This window comes from Leptodactylus fuscus, chromosome 5, assembly GCF_031893055.1.
Source record: "Leptodactylus fuscus isolate aLepFus1 chromosome 5, aLepFus1.hap2, whole genome shotgun sequence".
NCBI lineage: Eukaryota > Metazoa > Chordata > Amphibia > Anura > Leptodactylidae > Leptodactylus > Leptodactylus fuscus.
This window is the reverse complement of record NC_134269.1, coordinates 165,744,556-165,767,416: the sequence shown is the minus strand read 5'-3', so window position 1 is coordinate 165,767,416 and position 22,861 is coordinate 165,744,556. Positions and strand designations below refer to the sequence as shown.

The following is a 22,861-nucleotide window of genomic DNA, read 5'->3' as shown; positions in this document are numbered from 1 at the left end:
AGTGGGGCTTAGCACGATAGGCTATTGCCTCCCACGACCTGGTAGATTTACGATAATTTATGCCAGAAACTAGAATAAATGTCCCTAGCATAGATTTCAGTGTCTGGTGCATGAGATGCCCCTAATTCATTAAACAACTTATGTCTCCTAATATATTTGAAGCATCTTCAAGAGGACCTTTCACCACCTCCACCAACTCCAGTTCTTAGCATCTGTTACACAGCACACTTGGAATCTCTTCTCTAGCTCCCACCACTCCCGAACAGTAAGTGCAGTTATTGTTGGTGCATGATAATCTCATTAGGCTTCTACTACCAGGGGGGCGGTGTCAGACATGGGCAGTAAAGGCAAATGATTCAGAGCTCCAATCAGAGGCAACCAGTGTCAGAGTTCAGAATCACTCCCTTTGCCTGCTCCTGCCTTCCTAAATAGCCATATTTTGGTGTGCTACACGAGTGTATTGGGCCTGCTGACTGCACATGTCCAGGTGGCCACTTTCCAGTGGTCTGCTATACAAGCATACTGCGCCTGTGCAGGCATACAGCAATAGTATGGTATAACTCATATTTTTAATGAAAATATTTTTTCTATTTTGGCTATGTACAATAGTAGGCTAGGGAGAGGGTCTTAAAATATACAAGAAGTATGGGAACTCTACATTCAATATGTTGTTTATAATAATTCAGCCATTCTCATTGTATACAGTCCATAAATAAAAGCATACAGCTACACAATGTCTATAGACAGACAGTAACAATGGACCGGGTTGTATTATAGAACTCAATGGCCCACATTTACTACTGAGCCACTGAGCCTTCAGCTGTAAAATATGAAACCTTACTCAACAAATTTGGGAGAGACAATAAAAATGGTTGTTATCTCCATAAGAGACCTAGTTTGGGATTGATGTATTAGAACAGGTGGAATTGGCGCAGATTTCATACATTTTGCACAGATCACTCAAACTGCATCCTTTACTTGAATCAGTCTTAGTAAATGTGGGCCAGATGACTTCTAAAGTGACACATATATGATGCCAATTTTCTAACTTAGTCAACTGTTACTGATATTGTGAATTACAAAGAGCAGCAACAGCAGTACATACATTCAGTACCAAGAGCTTCATGGACTGGATTTCCATTGCAAGTCTATGATCGCCATGTATGATGCAAATCTTTGGCTGGAGCAGTTGACTAAGAAGAACGCTTCGACTGGATTTTTATATAAAGTAGGAAAGATCTCATTGGACCCTTGTACTTCTAGAACTGCTGTATATTAATATTTGAGGTCTGCAGTAATAGGCAATAAAACCAGTTGAAAAGCTATGTTGTAAATGTTAATATTAGTCTACTCATAATTTTGCTTTGCTGGACAATACAGCAGGTTATTGTTCAATAGGAATTCCTAATCTTGCAATGCAAAATTATATGAAGTCATTATCTTACCATAGACATGAAGACCACAATACATCTGCAGAAACTGGCGGTATGTGGGCAGATCAACCACATTGGTCTGATGAATGACCAGCCATCTGCTCTGTTACATATATTATCCCTATTAATTCTGGCTATGTGTATGTCTTAGCAGATCACCTCATACACAGACAACTTTGTATACAGTGGCCAATCTACTGCTCATTTCCTGTTTTCTAACTTTGACCCACAGCACCTTACAGTATTATATGTTATATTATTGTGTATGGCCCACTGAGATAAACTGGAACTAAATATATTGTACACGTTCCCATCAAAAGTTAAATGCTTGTGGTTAATGCAATGGGGCAGGCATAACCCTATACTTTCATATGGCAGTATCTGCAAGTATGCATGAAAAAAATCAAAGAACTCTCCATGGTATTCTATATCCAATAACAGATTTCTTTTCCCAATAATACACCATTCAGTGTGAGTTTGTATTGTGCACTATATTATGGGTCAGAATGGACATGATCTTGTGCATGAAGTCCATTCATTAGAAACTAAACTGATAGACATAGCTGCGATCTGTGCTTCAGCTAGTCAGGGCCAGTAGTAAAAGGACTACACAGTACTGTAGGAATAAATGTGCATTCCTATGTCTGGGGGTGACCATTTGCATTATTAAACAGGGGCCATGCCAGCGCCGCACAGCAAGATCACATGACACATTCCCACTCCTACAATCTACATCTCTGCTATCTTCTCAACAGAATCCTGTGGATTTACATTAATCCCATACCACATCCTTCACCATTTACATATTAACCCATTCTTACAGAGTGTCCGATCAAGGATTCTACTGTAGTTTATTCTGCCAAACACTAGTTGTAAGCAACAGGGCCGGCTCCAGGTTTTTATGGGCCCTTGGGCGACAGAGCCTCAGTGGGCCCCCTTGTAAAGGAGGCGGGGGAGTCGAGACACTGTGCATCGCAGATGAAGCGAGTGACGTCATGCAGGAGTGTGGCGTCACCAACGCCATACCTCCCAATTTTTAAAGAGAAGAAAGAGGAGCAAAATGTGCGGCGCGGCAAATTTGGCTCCACCCACTTTTGTTGATTCCACCCATTCTCATTCATTTATCATGTGCTCCCACACAGTACAATCCTCCTACAGTCACCCGTAAATTATATGCCCCCCCTCCATCTCTCCCCCAGTTTCATATACACCCTTCCTTTGCCCCCCGTTTCATGTCCCCCCTCAATCTCTGTCCCCAGTTTCATCACGTTCTCCCCCTTCATCTGCCCACAGTTTCATGTCCCCGTCTCTGCCCCAGTGTCATGCTGTTCTCTCCCCACCCCCTTCATCTGCCCCAGTGTCATGCCGTTCCCCCCTTCCCTTCATTTACCCCCCCAGTTTCATTGGGCCCCCTCCATCTCTGTCCCCAGTTTCATGCCGTTCTCTCCCCACCACCTTCATGTTCTCCAGTGTCATCCCGTTCCCCCCCCTCCCCTTCATTTGCCCCCCAGTTTCATGGACCCCCTTCATTATGTTCCACCTTTATATTTAATACAAAACAAACACTTATACTCACCTTCCATCACTCACCTTCCATCGATCCCCCGATGCTCCTCTCTCCAGTCACATACGCGATTATAGCAGGAGCTGTGAGTTCAGCTCCTGCTTAGCTGCGGCCCGGCTTGCGTGTGTATGCGTGATGACGTCATCGCGCCTACACACGCAAGCCGGGCCGGAGCTTTAAAGTAGGAGCTGAACTCACAGCTCCTGCTTTAATCGCGTATGTATTCCAGCTCATCGGCATACGGACACCGATGAGCTGAAATCTTGACAGGCAAGTGCCGGGGGCCCCCAGAGGCTCTGTGGGCCCCGGCACTTGCCCGACTATGCCGTGCGCTGACGCCGGCCCTGGTAAGCAATGTTTGCCTCCACGTTGGGCACACTCTGTTATATACCTTTTAACTACCTGCAGGGCAGAAATATCAAAACTTTTTGGATTGAATTACTTTGGGCATTTTGAGTGGGTTTATCAAGTGCTGCCCTATCCATGGGAATCAATGGTAAACTTGTCTGTGCGCTTATACAACTGAGGACTGAATAAGACCAGAGGATGCACATTACATAAAAGCTGCATTTTTTTGTTGCAGATTTTGCTGCCGTTTATTGAGTCAAAGCCAAGAGTGACTTGAAATGAAATAGGAAATATAAAGGAAGGACTTGGGGCCCCTTCACACGGCATAAGCGCTCGGCTCATTCCGAGCCGTACACACAAGCTCTTCTAAAAAAAAACACTTCCCATTCACTTTACGCGCGCTCCCATTGAAGTGAATGGGAAGTGTTTAGAAGCGCTCGCGTGTACGGCTCGGAATGATTCAAGCGCTTACGTCATGTGAAGGGGCCCTTATACTTCTCCTCCTGCTATCCACTCCTGGCTGAGATGTTGAAAAATACACAAAATCTGCAACAAAAATGTAGCTTTTCTGCAACATGTGGCCTCAGCCTAAAAATTTAAAAAAAAAAAAACAAGGGTCATACTTGAACTTTCCTGACAGCCTACATCTAGATCACGAGGGTGCCCCTTTTTTTAATTTAAAAAAGAAATGCTACAAAATTGTCATGTGAATACACCCTAAGGGCTCATTCACACTACGTAAATGGCAGCTTATTCTGAACGTAAAACACGTTCAGAATCAGCGGCGTATAAAGCAGTTCCATTCATTTCTATGGGAGCCGGCATGCGAGCGCTCCCCATAGAAATGAATGGGCTGCTTTTTTCACTATGAGCAGTCCCATTGAAGTGAATGGAAAGTGCCCGCGTGTACGGCTCGGCATGGGGAGCGCTCGCATGCCGGCTCCCATAGAAATGAATGGAACTGCTTTATACGCCGCTGATTCTGAATGTGTTTTACGTTCAGAATAAGCTGCCATTTACGTAGTGTGAACTCACCCATATAATGTAGTAATGTGTTGTATAGATGGATTTAATCAGGGACGAAATTTATTAAGACTGCTGTTTCCTACGCAATTCTTAATAAAGGCTCGACTGGCGCAAGGCACACCTGAATTATACATTATATATATTGTACATGCACAGAGTCAATAAAAAAAAAAACAACTTTGACCCAGAGGATCTAACATACTTTTTTTTATAGAGTGAAACATACTGGCCTCTTGTGCAGAATGAAAAATGGTGGAAATGCCAATGCTGTATGTACTGTACAAGATGTATGTACATATAGACTGCAAACAGTTACCATAGTGAAAACCCCCATAATAAAGGGCAGTAGACTTTTTACTTACCATTAATATCTATATAAATATCCATGTTTCCTGATAACACAACAATACATTAATGACAGAGGCGTCAAGTTGAGGCTACTGGGTTCCAATGCAAAATATGTAATGGGGCCCTTATCTACCATGTGACATTAAAATAGTGGTATATTTAAAGTGGCAGAGTTACCTTTGGGGCCCCCTCAAGGTCAAAGGCCAAGAGGGCTGCCTGCTATCTCAGCACCCCTTACAGCTATGCCCCTGATTAACAGAAGGACTATGTGAGGTTAAAAGCATAATGTGCGAATCCAGATTGTGATCTATGGTAGTCATTTAATGACTGATGCAGAGACTGGCACAATATAGGGATTGGTGAAGTGACTGGTACAGTATAGTGATTGGTAGATGGCTTGGTATAGGGACCTGTACAGTATAGTTAATTAATAAATTGATTGATACAATATAGTGATTGGTAGAGTCATTTTTGTAATATCTGGTACAGTATAGTCATTGGTACAGTGACTGGTACAATATAGTGATTTGTATAGTGACTGGTATGGTATAGTGATTGGCAGAGTGATAGCCTAGTAATGTATAGTTATTTGTAGAGCAATTTGTGCAGTGACTGGTACAATATAGTGATTTGTATAGTGACTGGTAGTGTATAGTGATTGATATGGTAAATGCCTGGTAAAGTATAGTTGTTTATAGTGAAGGCGTAGTGACTGGTAAGGTATAGTGATTGGCATAGTGACTGGTACAGTATAGCAAATGATATAGTGACTGGTCGTGTGCAGTGATTTGTATGGTAACTTCCTGGTAAAGTATAGTTATCTATAGAGTGATCAGTATAGTGACTGGTACAGTATAGCGATTGGTATGGTGATTGAGTAGCTTTTGTTATATTACTGGAATATTTGGGTAGAATCTGCTTCAGTGCTACAATGTAACAAAGCGTAGCTGTGAAATCCATCAGTCCTTGTATCTTAGGTTAAGTCCATGTAGAGTAGTAAATGGTTCCTTTCTATCCATCTGCTGGGAGCTGCACACCTGTCTCTTACACACTCACTGTTACAAGGGGTATATTTTTGGAAAGCAATCCCCAAGCTCCCAATGGGATAGTATGTGAGAAACTATTGGAGTGGAACATTTTCCCTCTCCTAGAGAAGGGTGAGGCAGGGCACTCCTCAAATGCAGACCCTCCCTGGAAAAGCTTGTCAGCAATGTGTGGGTTATAGAGTATAGGGGGTGGGGAAGCAGTAAGACCCTCTGATCAAGGGGCAGAGGAGGAGACACAGGACAGGACGCAGGAAAAACGTTACATGTTCCTTCAAACTTCTAGCCTGCTTGTCAAGAGAGGAGAGGAGGGGGTGGAAGCGCAGTGGACTCAGGCACATCCAGGAGGACTTCTGGCAGATAGCACTGCTCAGATCAAACTCATAGGGAAACAATTAGGAAGGGTGAAATGTTCAGATGCTGGACCTGGAGGAGGATCTTTGGGTATTCACAATGATCAGATAAGGGGCTGATGCAGGAGATCTCTTTGACATTGCTCAAAGGCAGAACACATAGAGAAGGCATCAGCTTACAGCAGAGTAAGTGCAAGAGGGCATCTTACTGCAAGAGCAGAGGGGAGTAGTAAGAAAGTCCAGAGCACTGGTGCTGACCAGTGACCCAATTCACATCTGGGAATGCAGCACTGAGCAACGACATGGAACGTATTAAAGGTCAGTGAATTCATTTTCTTTCATGTATTGTTTTTATACGAGATGAGTAAGTCTTGACCCTGACATCTCAAATTTTTTTTCAAATTAGAAATCTTTTAGTTGATTTTACAATTTGTAGATCCACATGACTTACAGTAAATCTTAAATCTGGTTAATCATCTTGACCGTCTCAGGCTATGATGTATTGAATATCATGAATATAATGTGTTATTATAGAGTTAAGAATAGCAGTGTACCTGCAAACCTCTGTACACCCAGAACCAAGGACCAGGCAGAGACAGGTTTCCTGGTACTTCAGTGCAGCACCAACTACCTAACCCTAATACTTCCAAAATTCTAAAAATAATTGTATTTACGGAAGATATTCACTCAACACCCAATATACTATGGTGAACTGCAAAGACCTAACCTGCAAAATTCGAGAATCTGGCACCAAGATTGGTTCTGTCAATATTGGCATGCTCCTGATACTTTGCTAGTCTAAACCTGGGCTTGTCTTAGGTGCAGCCGCTCTGTGAGTCATAACCTACAACCTCTTTAATTATCCTTTTGCCAGACAATGGCTGTAACCCCGCCGTAATCCTTCAGTCTCATATTACACTATGTCAGCTGAGTCAGTTCAGGTGCCCCCCACACATACACAATGAAAGGGCTATGGTTATGGACAAACTATTACCATGTAAACATCTGTATGGGAGCAGAGGATGCCGGATGATGTGTGTTATGTTCAACTTTAAACATATCTCTATAGTGCTGACATGAACCAAACTAAAACTGTGCTTTTGGGTTTTTCCTACGATTCTTCTAACTTACGTAATACATGCAATAGGTAATAACCTAGGGGGCTTTATGCTATGTTCTTTGCAAAAAATTCCAGTATTTATTACTCTAGATCCTAACTCAGGAGAAGTAGATCCCATAATGCCTGATTTGAGAAAGGAACTTTCAACCCCTGATCACTGGTTCATGCAAAGGTATAAGCAGTGGCAGCATTTTGACATTTCTGGTGACATTTATTCTCCTGTCTACACTCTATAAGGATAACTTCTACCATTGTCATATATATAATGCACACAATAATAGCATGAATGCAATGTAAATGCATAGGTGTGTGCCTAACACTTGCTTACCTGCACTGTACATGACATGTGTTTAAAGGGGACCTGTCACAGGGTTGTAGTGTACTAGACCAGCAGTGTGACATTATATTGTAGGGCTTTTGTATCCTAAACCTGTCCCTTTCAGAGCAGTCCATATTTTACATTTTGTGGGAAAAAAGTTAAGTGCCAGTTGTAAATTACCAGGAGGGTCCTGAGATGAATCCACTGACATCCAGAGCATGCGCAGTGACGAGCACTGGCCTATACTTTATATGTGCACATTGATTCATGCTCATTTCCCGCTCTTACCCAAATATACGCTTATAAACAATGCTGAAGAACTTAAAGAAACATACAACTTGGTGGAAGAAGGGGCGGTCTACTTGGGGACTCGAAAAATGGAAAGCTAACCCGCTTAAATAGCAGTTACCTGCGGAAACCCATGGACCCCATAGACTATAATAGGGTCTGCAGGGTTTCCGCCCATCTTCCACTCAAAAAAAAAAAATGGAAAAACGCAGAAAGAAAAGTCCTGCTTGTGAACCCAGCTTTAAACTGCACAAGATTTTCTATAATGTCTAAGGTTGTTTGAAAATCTGGCATACTATTAGACCCTATAGACTAAATTCACGTAACTTATTGGTTGGCTGAGTTTCCGACATCATTTTGTTGCAATATTTGGTGTATTGTCTAGAATTTTGGTGTAATCTCTAGATTTTTGGCGCATTGACTGGTGCACAATTTAAATATTAGTTCTCTTTTCAACAAGCCCCACCCACCTGTCGGACAGGACACAGAAACTTTTACAAAGTATCTAAAGCAAATAGAAAATGAGGTATAAAGCATGAAGTTGGTTTAGTTTCTGACAACATTTTGATGGAACGATGGCTGAAATGTTGGGGTCTGAAGTTTTGGAGTAGCATATTAAGCCATACCCCTTTCCAACAAGCCCCATCAGCATGTCATACAAGGTGAACTAACTGTTAGAAAGTGCCTAAACACATAAAATTGGGCATAAAGCATGTACATTATTTTTTATAGGGGCTCTATCATTGGGAAAAGTCACTTTTAACTAATCACATCCTTGCATAGCCTTTAGAAAGGCTATTCCACACCTACTTTGTGTATGTAAATCGCCTTAGTAGTTTTTGAATGAGCCCGTTTTTATCCATATGCTAATTAGCCTCCACTGTGCACCTCAGAAGTCTCATTGTGCACCCTCTGCCATGTGTGTGTACAGCACAGGCTGCTGCTGCTGATGATGATGATGACTCATCTCCCTGCTGGCACATACACATAGGAGAGAATAGCAGAGATGAGTGCTACTAAGAACTTCCTGTGCTGGCAGGAAGCTAATTAGCATATGAATAAAAATGGTCTTATTCAAAAACTACTGAGGCGAATGGCATACAAAAAGTATGTGTCGAATAGCCTTTCTAAAGGCTATACAAGTATGTGCTTAGTTAAAAATGACTTTTCCCAATGATAGAGCCCCTTTAAGTTGAACATTAAACCAGAATTCTGTTGCATTATTAGTTTATCTGCCCCACTGTATACTAAAACTCATGGTATAAAGTGTACCTTACATTTAAGATAAAAGGTTGTGTGTCTTCTACATGGACTGTATACACATGTCATCCAACCTAATGATGTTATTACCATATAGCTAGTGGCTAAGCTGACTCAGAAGAGTGCAGGAGAGGTAAGCCGGGCTCCTGTGGTGTCACTGCCATTGTGTCACAGACAGGGAAATAATCAGCATGTCATTGTGTGTGTCACATCCTTTGAAGCTGTAACAGTGGGGGCATTTACTGGCATAATTGATGGCACATGCCGCCATTGATGTCAGGGGTCTGAACAGGCCCTCTGATCTTAGACTGACACTATTCCAAGTACTTTGCAGCAGTAATAGCATTACAAGTTGTGCTACTAAAACTACAGTCATAGCCTGGCTTCACCTTACAGCAATGATAATGACATGACTGTGGAGCGGTGATATATAGTCTTATAGAAATTCTTACACTACAACTTATTATTATATTCAGTTTTGTCAATACCATACCTTTCATGTGGTTGGAAATAGTGACAATTTACTGCTAAGTGTGTATTCTGATGAACATGCCATGCACTCCGCATACACCTGAAGGCAACCCATTTTCATGGATCCCTCCAGAGCTAGAGTCTATTGAAAGATCTGTGAGTGTTGTATTGTTTAACTGATTGGTTACACGGACCGCTAAGAAAACGGTCTGTGAATAGATCGATCAATGTCTAAGCGGTCGAGTGCAGGCTATTAATACAATCACTAGCACACAGCCAGAGAACAGTGCTGTGTGGATATGTACTAAGGAAAAGTGTGACTGCAACTATGTATCATCTGTAGAGATGAGCGAACAGTGTTCTATCGAACACATGTTTGATCGGATATCAGGGTGTTCGCCATGTTCGAATCGAATCGAACACCGCGTGGTAAAGTGCGCCAAAATTCGATTCCCCTCCCACCTTCCCTGGCGCCTTTTTTGCACCAATAACAGCGCAGGGGAGGTGGGACAGGAACTACGACACCGGGGGCATTGAAAAAAATTGGAAAAAGTCATTGGCTGCCGAAATCAGGTGACCTCCATTTTAGACGAATAGTGGATTTCAAATCCGGGTCATATGAGAATGTGAACTTTGTGACTATGAGACAGGGATAGCTGTACAGGCAGGGATAGCTAGGGATAACCTTTATTTAGGGGGGAATGTTATTAAAAATAACTTTTTGGGGCTCTATCGGGTGTGTAATTGTGATTTTTGTGAGATAAACTTTTTCCCATAGGGATGCATTGGCCAGCGCTGATTGGCCGAATTCCGTACTCTGGCCAATCAGTGCTGGCCAATGCATTCTGTTGGCGTGATGAAGCAGTGCTGAATGTGTGTGTTTAGCTCAACTACACCTTGTGCACCCTCGGCTCTGCTACATCAGAGCCGAGGGTGCGCTTGAACCCTTGTGCACACTCTGCTTCATCAAGCTAATAGAATGCATTGGCCAGCGCTGATTGGCCAGAGTACGGAATTCAGCGCTGGCCAATGCATTCTATTAGCCTGATGAAGTAGAGCTGAATGTGTGTGCTAAGCACACACATTCAGCACTGCTTCATCACGCCAATACAATGCATTAGCCAGTGCTGATTGGCCAGAGTACGGAATTCGGCCAATCAGCGCTGGCTCTGCTGGAGGAGGCGGAGTCTAAGATCGCTCCACACCAGTCTCCATTCAGGTCCGACCTTAGACTCCGCCTCCTCCAGCAGAGCCAGCACTGATTGGTCGAGTTCCGTACTCTGGCCAATCAGCACTGGCCAATGCATTTCTATGGGGAAAAGTTAGCTTGCGAAAATCGCAAACTGACAGGGATTTCCATGAAATAAAGTGACTTTTATGCCCCCAGACATGCTTCCCCTGCTGTCCCAGTGTCATTCCAGGGTGTTGGTATCATTTCCTGGGGTGTCATAGTGGACTTGGTGACCCTCCAGACACGAATTTGGGTTTCCCCCTTAACGAGTTTATGTTCCCCATAGACTATAATGGGGTTCGAAACCCATTCGAACACTCGAACAGTGAGCGGCTGTTCGAATCGAATTTCGAACCTCGAACATTTTAGTGTTCGCTCATCTCTAATCATCTGGTCAATTGAAGCAAAAAAAACTGCGAAAAATACAAGTAATGTCAACTGTTGTCATGACCCTTACCAACTGTCTTCCACCCGTACACATTGCAGTGGCAACATGGTGACCCCAGTGCATAAAAACATGTTATATCAAGATTAGCCAGATACCAGCTATATATGTTTTGGCAGTGCAGATCAGGTCATGGCAGTGCATAGCATGCTAATACTTGCTGTATGCATCATCATCAATGAACCACAGAGCTTGTTGTGAGAAGATTAACCTGACAAGTCTGTTTTCAGTCAACTTAAGCTTGCCATGAATCAGAAGATCTCCTCTGCAATGTATCACCTTCACTTATTCTGTATACCTTTACTGGTCATCTCCATTTCTAGCCAGAACCACTACAAAGAGAATCTCTCACTTGAGGAGACTGTATTACACTCACCATCACAGATGGAAGCATTTGGCCAATACCTCCACTGGTTTACAACCTGTTCACACATGAAGGGCCGTACAATTTAGGCAATCCTTTATTGAAGCTGGCTACGAGCTGATCAATACAGGTCCAGCCACTAAAACACCAAGCTGTTATCACCATGGGGTGGTGGCTCTCAGTGGCTCCAGGGGAAATGTGGTGCTGCAACGTGGCTATTCAAATGAATGGGTAACCAATATAATACAAGGTTGTAGTGAGTCCTCCAGAACAGAAGCTGTGGCTAATAGAGGAGGTTCCCTGAATAGAAGTGGCGATAGAGCGCCCTGTCCTCATCCTCCTTCAGTCACCTGGCCAGTGTACCATGCAAATTTTGTTGAACTGCTCTCTTGTCGCAGAGTCTTATATTCCTCTGTTGTGGGCTTCTCCGGGCTCCAGTGTTTGGCCATCTTTAAGTCTACTTTTCTGGTCTGCGGGAGAACCTTCGTCTCTGACGAACTGTGCGACAACAAACTAATAAGCGTCAAAACCCTGGTCTTCAACCTCCCTCTGACAGAGGCTCCATCATGATGTACACATACACTAATGGATAGTTTATTAGTGAACACATTATTCCTAATGGAACAATCCCCTTAGATCACCAGTCTAAAGTAGATTGGGTTTAGTTGAAACATGAAATTAAATTCTAGTGCTGTTCTCAAAATATACACTTTTTTTTAAAATGATAAATCCATGAATCTAAAACACCCTCTAAGAAAAACGTAAGGGCCCCAACCTAGACCCCACCACTGTCATGTTAGGTCTGCTCATGTTCACTTATAAAACTGACAGTTCCATGTGTTTCTGAGCTCTAACACAAACACTTGTCTCCTCCACTGCCCAGTTGTGACATGTCAGAACAGAACAGGTTATTAATACTATCACCAGCTGTGGGTGGCCTTTATCCGCAGTTATGTGGTGGTTAGCTACGAGGACAGCGGCGTCTTGCTCGATTTCAGGCATTGGCATCTGGTACTGGTATTCCCCTAAAATAAACTGTAAAGATCTTAATTCTCTTTTCCTGCGGTGATGGATTTAATGACATTAACCCTAAGTCCCAGGCATGGTATAGATACTTCTGGACAGGAATGGCTGCTTAGTATACAGGGGATGTAACGTTTCCAGAGATCAGTGCTATATTGGTAAATCCAAATGGGAAATCTTAGAATTCACAGCTGAGAATAGACATAGTGTTTCTTTAAATGTCCTTCCATTGAGTTATCTGATGCCGTTGATGTGATGCTGATCTCAGTTTTTAGTGATACAAAGGATCATTGTTGGAAACCACACAGTTAACAGCGCTCTGCACATGACAAATATGGAGCTTTGTTTCAGCTTGTTGGGTTCTAACAGCAACTAACCACTGAGACAGCTGAAAATATCTTAGACTGGTAGCAGCAACAAATGGAAAGGCTTGAGACGTTTTAGTGACTGTTATCGCTGGTTATGGTAAATATAGTGATACCAATTACATAAAAACCAAGGTTATCCTATCTTCAAAGAATAAGCACATTTGTAAAGTATTGTGCCGCAGTAATTTTTGGTTCTTTTTGTAATTTAAATCAATAATCTGCAAGAAAAACATTATGGAGGATCTTTCACCATTTCTACCGTCTCCAACTCTTTGCATCTAATAGGATCCAGCCCACGGACTCCAGGCTATTGGAATTCTTTATCTAGCCCTCATCATTCCTGCGCTATCATTCCTGTTAATTTCAGTGCTCAATATACTGACTAGGCTGTCTACTGTCAGGTGGGTGGTCCCAGATTATCTGCTACAGCCCAGGAATCCTCACATAGTTACATAGTAGATGAGGTTGGATGAACACACAGGTACAACCTATAACCCTACAGTGTTGACCTAGAGTAAGGCAAAATAAAAAACACGACTCTGATGCCAATTGCCCCATGTCGGGTGAAAAGAATTCCTTCTCGACTCCAAATCTGGCCATCAGTATAAAACCCTGGATCAACTTGTCATTACAAAAATCAAGTTAGGCCATAAATACCTGATCAGTGAGGAACCAACAACCAGTCCCTCACCGATCTGCTGTATGGAGCCACTTCTGGTGCCATTCTATATACTATACTGGATCGGAAGCAGAAAGCTTTATTCCCCTGTACATAATCACTGAAGATCATCTTCCATTGAAGTCAGTGGGAGGTGAGCTGCAGTGACAACTCCCAAACATTAAACGGGGGACAGAGCTTTCTGCCTCCAGCCCTGTATGGTGTTTAAGATAGGCTCTCACAACAGCTCTGTACAGCTGATTGGTCTGTGGGCCGGCTGTTGGCCCAACACCTATCAGGTATTTATGGACTATCCTGAGGATAAGCCGCAAAAAACTTTCTAGGGAGTGTATAATTTCCAAGATCGTTTTTTAACTAAGCATAGCTTTTAGAAAGGTTATTCTAGACATACCTGTCATTCCTTGATCCTTGCAGCTGTTTTTGAGTTAAACCAGTCTTCTTCATATGCAAATTAATCTTCAGGCAGCACTGGGGGCGTTATCCCTGTGCCCCGAGCACCCCTGCGTCACCAGACGCCTCCATTTCTCACTGCCCCCTTCTTGAAAGACCATCCCTCCTTCTACACCTCTTCACTGCTTCCAAAGCAGCTAATCACATATAGCACATGTGCAAGATTTTAATCGCCTCCCTTAAGCCTCCCTGAAGGAGAGATGGTCTTTCAAGAAGGGGGTGGTGAGAAATGGAGGTGGCAGGGGTGCTCAGGGCACAGGGATAATGCCCCCAGTGCTCCCTGAAGATTAATTTGCATATGAAGAAGACCAGTTTAACTCAAAAATGACTGCAAGGATCAAGGAATGACAGGTATGCCTAGAATAGCCTTTCTAAAGGCTATGTAAAGATATGCTTAGTTAAAAAAAAACAATCTAGGCAATGATAGACTCCCTTTAAACCAGGACAATCCCTTATTGGGTGATGAAACTAAAAGTATTCATTGTTCAGGAATGGTGGAGTTAGACAAAAAATTCCAACTGTGCCGGAATCAGTGGAGCAGCAGCTATTGAAAGGTGCAAACGGAGTGGGTGGTGAAAGTTCCTCTTTAATGGTTTGTTCCCTGCTTCCAATTGAAATACATTTGCACATATATGCAAGGTGATAGTTGCTAGAGAGTATAGGCAGCTTATGAGCAGTTTCCAGTGCAACTTGCCAGGTTGTGTATTACCTGGTCACTTTTTCATATCAAATATGATATTTGACCAAAACTTCCCTTGGTCGTCATTTGATTTCTGAGGGTCTCAAGAGTTAGACTGAGGAAAAATCTGCTAAATATAAGTCTTGGCACCCCAATCCTATATACAGTCCTATGAAAAAGTTTGGGCACCCCTATTAATCTTAATCATTTTTAGTTCTAAATATTTTGGTGTTTGCAACAGCCATTTCAGTTTGATATATCTAATAACTGATGGACACAGTAATATTTCAGGATTGAAATGAGGTTTATTGTACTAACAGAAAATGCGCAATATGCATTAAACCAAAATTTGACCGGTGCAAAAATATGGGCACCTCAACAGAAAAGTGACATTAATATTTAGTACATCCTCCTTTTGCAAAGATAACAGCCTCTAGTCGCTTCCTGTAGCTTTTAATCAGTTCCTGGATCCTGGATGAAGGTATTTTGGACCATTTCTTTCTACAAAACAATTCAAGTTCAGTTAAGTTTGATGGTCGCCGAACATGGACAGCCCGCTCTCAAATGATCTGAAAACAAAGATTGTTCAACATAGTTGTTCAGGGGAAGGATACAAAACGTTAGGAGGCTGTTATCTTTGCAAAAGGAGGATCTACTAAATATTAATGTCACTTTTCTGTTGAGGTGCCCATACTTTTGCACCGGTCAAATTTTGGTTTAATGCATATTGCACATTTTCTGTTAGTACAATAAACCTCATTTCAATCCTGAAATATTACTGTGTCCATCAGTTATTAGATATATCAAACTGAAATGGCTGTTGCAAATACCAAAATATTTAGAACTAAAAATGATTAAGATTAATAGGGGTGCCCAAACTTTTTCATAGGACTGTACATCATTTTGCCATGCACTTGGTCTTCACATTGTCTGTTCCTAGATCAAAACTTTATGCAGTAGCAAACTACCAAGCAACTTGTAAGCAGATTATGTGAAATTCTCTTTGACACCATCCTAGTTAACACTAAAAGGTAACGAGACAGATGCCGTCTGGTTATTATCTGCCATTGGCTTCTCTCATTGACTTCTGCTCATATACAACTCATGAGCGTACACGGAGATGGAATATTCCCACCCTCAGCACCTCCACCTCCACCCTGGTTTTTGATTCTACAGGATAGGAGCATTTCCTTGTTTTCCGGCCCTGTCTTCCCCCTCTGTAAGCAAGGACTGAGTACGACACAGGATGCTGCTTGCACAGGAAACTTCTGAGCTGAAATCTCTGACCTTGGAGCTGCACCTGATCTATCCCCTCTTGTATAGCAAGGGAAGGGTAGGGCTGACTAGCTGCAGGAACAGTACATTGAGTAAGTAAAGTGTGAACTAACTAAGAATGTGCTTAGAATATACTTAGATTGTGGATGATTGACAGCAATGTCTTATAAGACTTTCTTATCATCTCAAAGGAGAAAGTGTAAAACTAAGGTGAATGATACATAGATACTCCAAATCTAGGAATATTTTTAGTCAAACCCATCTATGCCTCTCTTCTCTAAAATGTTTGTTTTTTTGGGATTGAGTGTCAAGGCCATATACTGTATATCATGGCTCTGCAAAACTTCTGAACTACCTCTTTATGCCAAGTCCTATTGAGTTTTTTTTTTTTTATGGATTCCATATAAAAGAAAAAATTGGTGCTTTTCTTTATTGGATTCCTTGAATATAGAGATGTTCTCTCCTGAAACCATTGCTTGTAGGGAATAATACCTTCATACATAACACACCCAAAAGAGTTTGCATTGCCATATAGATTCTGTGCATATCACTACTACGTCCCTAAAATTCATTAGCCTGACCCAGAAAGTGGTCACAGACAAGTTTCTACATTACTTTCTTCAATCGGCAATATAGGGCAACTACTACTCCTAGTTGGTGAGAAAGACCTGTCTGTGGTACACAAAGTGAATTCTGTGGTACCTATATGCCTGACTCACTTAAACTAGAATGGAATGAGAAGAGAAGATATACTAGGAGTCCATAGCAGCTAAGGAAATGGAAGAGAAAGAAGGAAGACTTCATGGACATCGTCATAATCATTAGTTCTCTGTGCGGAGTGATCTTCGCTTGGACTGATGTAGGTTATACAGCCTGATCGCGGTTGGAAGGAAGGACCTGCGATAGCGCTCCTTCTCACACTTGGGGTGAAGCAGACGGTCACTTACAGTGTTGCCAAGTCCCATCAAGGTCCCATACAGGGGGTGGGATTTATTCTCCTGCATGGAGGTCACCACGGACAGTATCTTTCTGTCACCCACCACCTGTACTGGGTCCAAGGGGCTCCCCAGGACAGAGCTGGCCCTCCTGATCAGCCTGTCAAGTCTATTTCTGTCCCTGGTTGATATACTGCTCCCCCAGCAGGCCACACCAAAAAAATGAGTGCAATACTTGCATTGCACTCATCCTGAGGTAGAGTCTAATATGATACTGCAGGCCTTCATAAGTGTGCTGGTTACGATTGGAACCAGTAATGGAACTAGTCGACGGACACAAAACAATTTAGCTGAATTCATGTAATAAAGAGTAACTACATTTTTTTAATGCAAATGACCAGAGCAAGTTCTTCTGCAGTCCTAGAACCAACAAGAGCCTTTGTGAGATTTCAGCTCTAAAGGCAGCAGAATTGTGAATGCAGCTCTGGGGTATAATACAGGCTGAACATGATTTGTTAGATAAGTAATGCAATTCATTTACAAAATGAGTCAACTTTGTTATAGATTACTTCTATACATAAACTGGTGCTCACAGTGGAATATACACTATAACTGTCTGAATTTCTTTATATGCTACATGAACTTGCCATGACTCTAGATGTTAAAATGTTGAAGACTACAGCAGAGAGAGGTTGTACAGTATATCACAGATGACTTGTGTTTTATACTGTCAAGCACTCAGAACAGCACCATCTGCCCTCTCCATACAAAGTGCCCTGTATGGCACATGGGGAATATTATGATGGGTTGCAGCACATGGAACAGCTATATGAATAACTCCACATTCAAGCTGATGGGTGTTCCCTCCTTATGCTCATTCTGAGAGCCGTCCAGTGTTGTATTCACAATGGCACATTCACTGACCTGCTACCATCCCCCAGGTGTCCTGTGCATGGCCACGCTAAATGTCCAAAGCTTTAGCCGATATTTAGCAGTCATGAACACTGTAAGTGTAAAGGATTACAAATGTGAATACCAAGCAATGCCTCCCCTATATGAATACTGCCTGCAAGTGTAAAAGGTTAGAAACATGAATACCAGCCCATGCCCCCCTCCCTCCCATATGAATATTGCTTATAATTGTAAAAGGTTAGAAACGTGAATACCAAGTAATGCCCCTAGTATAAATATTGCTTGTAAGCGTAAGGGGTTAGAAACATGAATGAAATCCCCTGCCCCCCCCAGAATCAATACTGCTTGTAAGTGCTAAAGGTTAGAAATGTGAATATCAAGCAATGCCCCCAAGTATAAATACTGCTTGTAAGTGTTAGGGGTTAGAAACATGAATACCAGTCCATACCTCCACAGTCAGAAAACACTGACTCCCTAAGTGGATGGGGTTGGAAAAATGAATATCAGCTAGGTCTTCCTATGAAACTTTACCACATAGATTCTGCGCATATCAGTAACACTCCCCATCACAAAGAGCTTGTATCTAAGTATTACACAAATCTACTTTTGTTAATGTGATCACAGTGTTATTTCAGTGGTGAGCATCTCTTTACAAAGATAAAGTTCAGATGGGCAAAATGGTTTTCCAGGGGTCCTGCTCTTAGATTGCCAATATTTAGTTGAACGAGTAGGGCTATATCACACCAACAGTGTTATATCATGGAAAAACCCTTTAATCATAGGCTAACAATCCACCTGGAAAACACTAAAACAAATGCAAACGGCTTCAAGTGTCAAAATTTAAAGAAACCTAACACTACTTCTGATCATTCATTTAGACCTTGCCTCTTGTATATGGATCACTACTATGTAAGTAGATATTTTTTCAGGTATTATGTGTGATCTTTGGGCCTTCTATATAGAGCCACATATTATATTACCTCTAAAGGTACCATTGTAAATATACACAAAGCCTTACTTTCTGACACTAAAGCATGAAGAAGCCTTTATACTCTTCAGTGACCTCCAAGGATGCTATTGAGAATTTTTTGGGGGGCAACATTATACGTTACACGGAGGGAGGAAGTGGGGGCCGGGCTCGCGAGGGGTTGGCGTGGAAAGCCAGTTGGGGGGGGGGGGGAGCACGGGGTTGCAGAGTCCCATTTGTGAGAGAGGGAGGTTGGGAGGCCGGGGGAACCTTTCAGGAGGTCAAGGCAAGTCGGGGTGGCGAGTGAGGTGTACGAGGCCACGGGGGAAGCGGGTTCCAGGTCGCCCGTGGGGCAAAATGGGGGGACTGGGTACGTGGCTGCCGCAGGGCAGGAGGGGGGGGCCTTGCCCGCACTGCAGGTGTCTTTCATAGGGGGGAAGGGGGCCGCGGACAAAGTCGCAGGTAATGCTAGTTAGAAATATCCCCAAGTGTGTTTTGTATGCAGATCAGTATATTGTAGACATTTCTAAATATATCTATAGATTAAGCAACTGTTATACATTCTTCTTGGTAAATATGGTCTGCTTCAAAGAAACCCCCAGTAGATCTATCTGTTCTAAATGTAGTTAAAGTATTTGGAACAGATCTTCATTTTTATGTATAAGTCAAATATTATGTATTTATGTATAAGTCAAATATTCTGAACACTCGGATAAAGTCTTCTATATTCAAGACACACAATATTCTGAAAGTCCCTTAGTTACACACAGATCAAGACGGAATAGCTCCTAGTCCCAATACTATGAAAGCAAACCTGTTGCATTGTATGTGCGATACGATCTATGGGCATCAGGTTACATAGCTGGAGGAATTGAGCAGATTAATAGATAGTTTGGTGAGAAAAGATTCAGTATAACTTGTCTTTTATTCTTTTAAATTCCTCCTCATGCAGTTTAGGAGTCCAGTGGGCGGTCTTATTCTGTGATTGACAACCTTCAGTGTATTCATGTGCATACAAAGATAGCTACCAGGCAATGAGTAGAACCGCCCACTGGATTACTAAACCCAGAATAAGCAGGAAGAAAAATATTAAAGTTACAGTGAAAGTTACACTGAGTCTTTTCCCATATATCTTTGTATCTCCTTATCATCTACTCTATACCATACAGCTAGTAGATCGCGCTGCTCTACCCCCTGCCTCTATTAGTAGGGTGATCCTGCCCGTCTACATCTGAGCTATCCTCCAGTCATTACAACCCAAAGGGTCATTGAAAAACTATATTAATATTTAGGTTACTTTTATTGTGTCTTCACCAGATGACATAGCGTTATTTCCGTAAACATGGACAACTTTGGTCAAAAATCTTTTTGTCTATAACCTACCACTTTTAAAAACTAGCAGAGTTGGAAGTCGCCGGTCATCCTTTGTAAAGCCATAAGTGTGTCATTGAGCCTTTAGTACTATGTCTTAGTCCTATTTCATGGATCTCTATTCTTGATGTGCCCCTGCTGATACATTGTCACAGCAATTACCATTATTCATCTGCTGACCCCTATGTTGACCTCAGTGGTTATATAGGCTTCTATAGGTAGATAAAATAACTAAGGGTAACGTTGCGGATCTAGTCTAGAACCGTGAGAAGTTGACCATTACATGGTTACAACCTGTTGCCACGTATCAGTGTCTTCTGCTACAAAGACAAGAATAAAGAGTAAAAAGAGTGGATTCGGGGTCTTAAATAGGTTTTCACACATGAAACACTGGAGAATGCTAAAGGAAAAATGGGTTCCGGTTACAATGGAACTAATTCCGCTTTCAGATATTCTAAAGTTTAATAGTAAGGTAAATTTACGATTACGGCCAAACCAGATGCTTAGATGGTAAGAAACAGGATCAGCATGAGATCTGCACTTTCCTGTGGGTGGCCACACTTCACTGTTAAATAATGAGAAAATAGCATTTTGAACAGACCAAACTAACTTTATATCATTATATATAATGTGATCACTGTATCATTGTGAACACTATGGTAGGTGATGGATCCAGCACTGCCGTCATGCGAACGTAGCCTTACTATTGTAGCCCAGGGTTTTATGGCCTTTTATAACCACTAGACACCACGTCACTGATCAAAGAAGCCATAAACCCAGAGAACTTTCCTGCGAACTGATATATATGTGGTTTTTTTTAAAACTGTTTATGTTCTGTTTTCCATCTCTTTTGCATCTAACACTCCATTTCTCTGTATATATATGCCTACCTTCAGACATTGTGTTATACCATCCTGATGAAGGGACCTCTATAGTCCCGAAAGCTCGATATGTCATCAAAAAACTTTTTGAGTTAGCCATTAAAAAAGGTATCAACTACTGAGGACTTCTCTCAGAAAATTTCTTTCATATTGTAAAAACGTCATAGAACAACACTTTAGTACAAAATACATTCACCGAGTAGTATAAGGAGTTACAAGTTAGCTGACCGTGTGTAGTACAAATACACACCTGTCAATACTATGTTATGGGGTCTTTGAAAAGTCAACTTATGTTTTCCCGATTAGACTGGTCATATCCCCCTTTCTCCCTCTGTCTCTCCCCTGGGTTGCATTAACATTGACCGGCAATAGAATGACCTCAGAGCTTTTCCTTCCTCTGAAATAACATTTCCTCCTCCTTACAGGTGAAGACTCTGCGCCAGTCTTTCTGTCATACACATACGCTCATGTCTATTGATGTCTCTGGTTATGTTTATCTGTTCCTATGTTTGTCAGCCTGTTTATTCTATTCTAGGTCATTTGTCATAATTCAAGGAGGGACACACATGCTAAGCACATATGGTCTATATAAAAACAGACGGCTTCCTCTTTATTAATGTATGTCGCCTCCTGGAAACAAAATATACTGCAAACAAATAGGTGTGAGGTTATGCTATAGTCTGTATTTATAGATATACTGTATATATAGAGAGAGAGAGAAAGAGAGAGAGAGAAAGAGAGTGAGAGTTAAGCAGAATTTCTGCAATTGGTTAAAATGCTACGGCATGATATCTTATCACAAAAGCCAATGAAACGTCATTAAAAAAACCCAGCAAGAGACCAAAACAGGTCCAAGTAGGGACAAGCTGTGAACCAGTGATAGAGGTGTGGCTGTGTAAAGCTCAGTGACTTGTGGGGAGCAAAGGCTAACCAGTAGAGATGAGCGAGTAGTACTCGATCGAGTAGGTATTTGATCGAATACTAGGGTATTCGAAATACTCGTACTCGATCGAGTACCACTCGTTATTCGAATGGAAAAGTTTGATGCAGAACCAGCATTGATTGGCTGAATGCTATACATTCTGCCAATCAACGCTGGTTCTTCTCCTACCTTTAGAAGTCTTCTCCGTGCAGCTTCCCCGCGGCCTCTTCCGGCTCTGAATTCACTCTGCCAGGCATCGGGCCTGGGCAGAGCCGACTGCACATGCCCGCTTGTAGTGCAGACATGCGCAGTCGGCTCTGCCCAGGCCTGATGCCTGGCAGAGTGAATTCAGAGCCAGAAGCGGGGAAGCTGCACGGAGAAGACTTTTCGGAGGATCCAGCCCGACCCTCACTCGTGGACTTGGTAAGTATAATTTCATCGAACGTTGTCTACCCCTGAAACGAGCATTTTCCCCCCTCCCCCCCCATAGATTATAATAGGGTTCGATAATAGGGTTCGATATTCGATTCGAGTACTTGAATATTGAAGGGCTACTCTAAACGAATCTCGAACATTTTACTGTACGATCATCTCCACTAACCAGTGAAGTCTAATCCCACAGCATACAAATTGCTGGAGACTAGTGTTGAGCGAACCCATCAAAGTTTGGGTTCGATGAGTTCGACCGAACTTTGCCCAAAAGTTCGGTTTGAGTACCTCAACTTGACCCAAACCCCATTGAAATCAATGGGGACTTGAACTTTGTGACCCAAAAATGGCTGTAAA

At 42.2% G+C, this 22,861-nt stretch overlaps 1 protein-coding gene across 1 annotated transcript in view; it reads left to right on the top strand.

Annotated features, from left to right (window-relative positions):
- Window positions 1-6,076: 6,076 nt before the first annotated feature.
- Window positions 6,077-22,861, top strand: part of AFAP1L1 (actin filament associated protein 1 like 1) — a 54,046-nt gene continuing 37,261 nt past the window's right edge. The window contains exon 1 of the mRNA XM_075274674.1: window positions 6,077-6,433. Within this exon, the coding sequence (XP_075130775.1) occupies window positions 6,418-6,433 (16 nt within the window). The 5' untranslated portion in view covers window positions 6,077-6,417. The remainder of the gene's footprint in view (window positions 6,434-22,861) is intronic.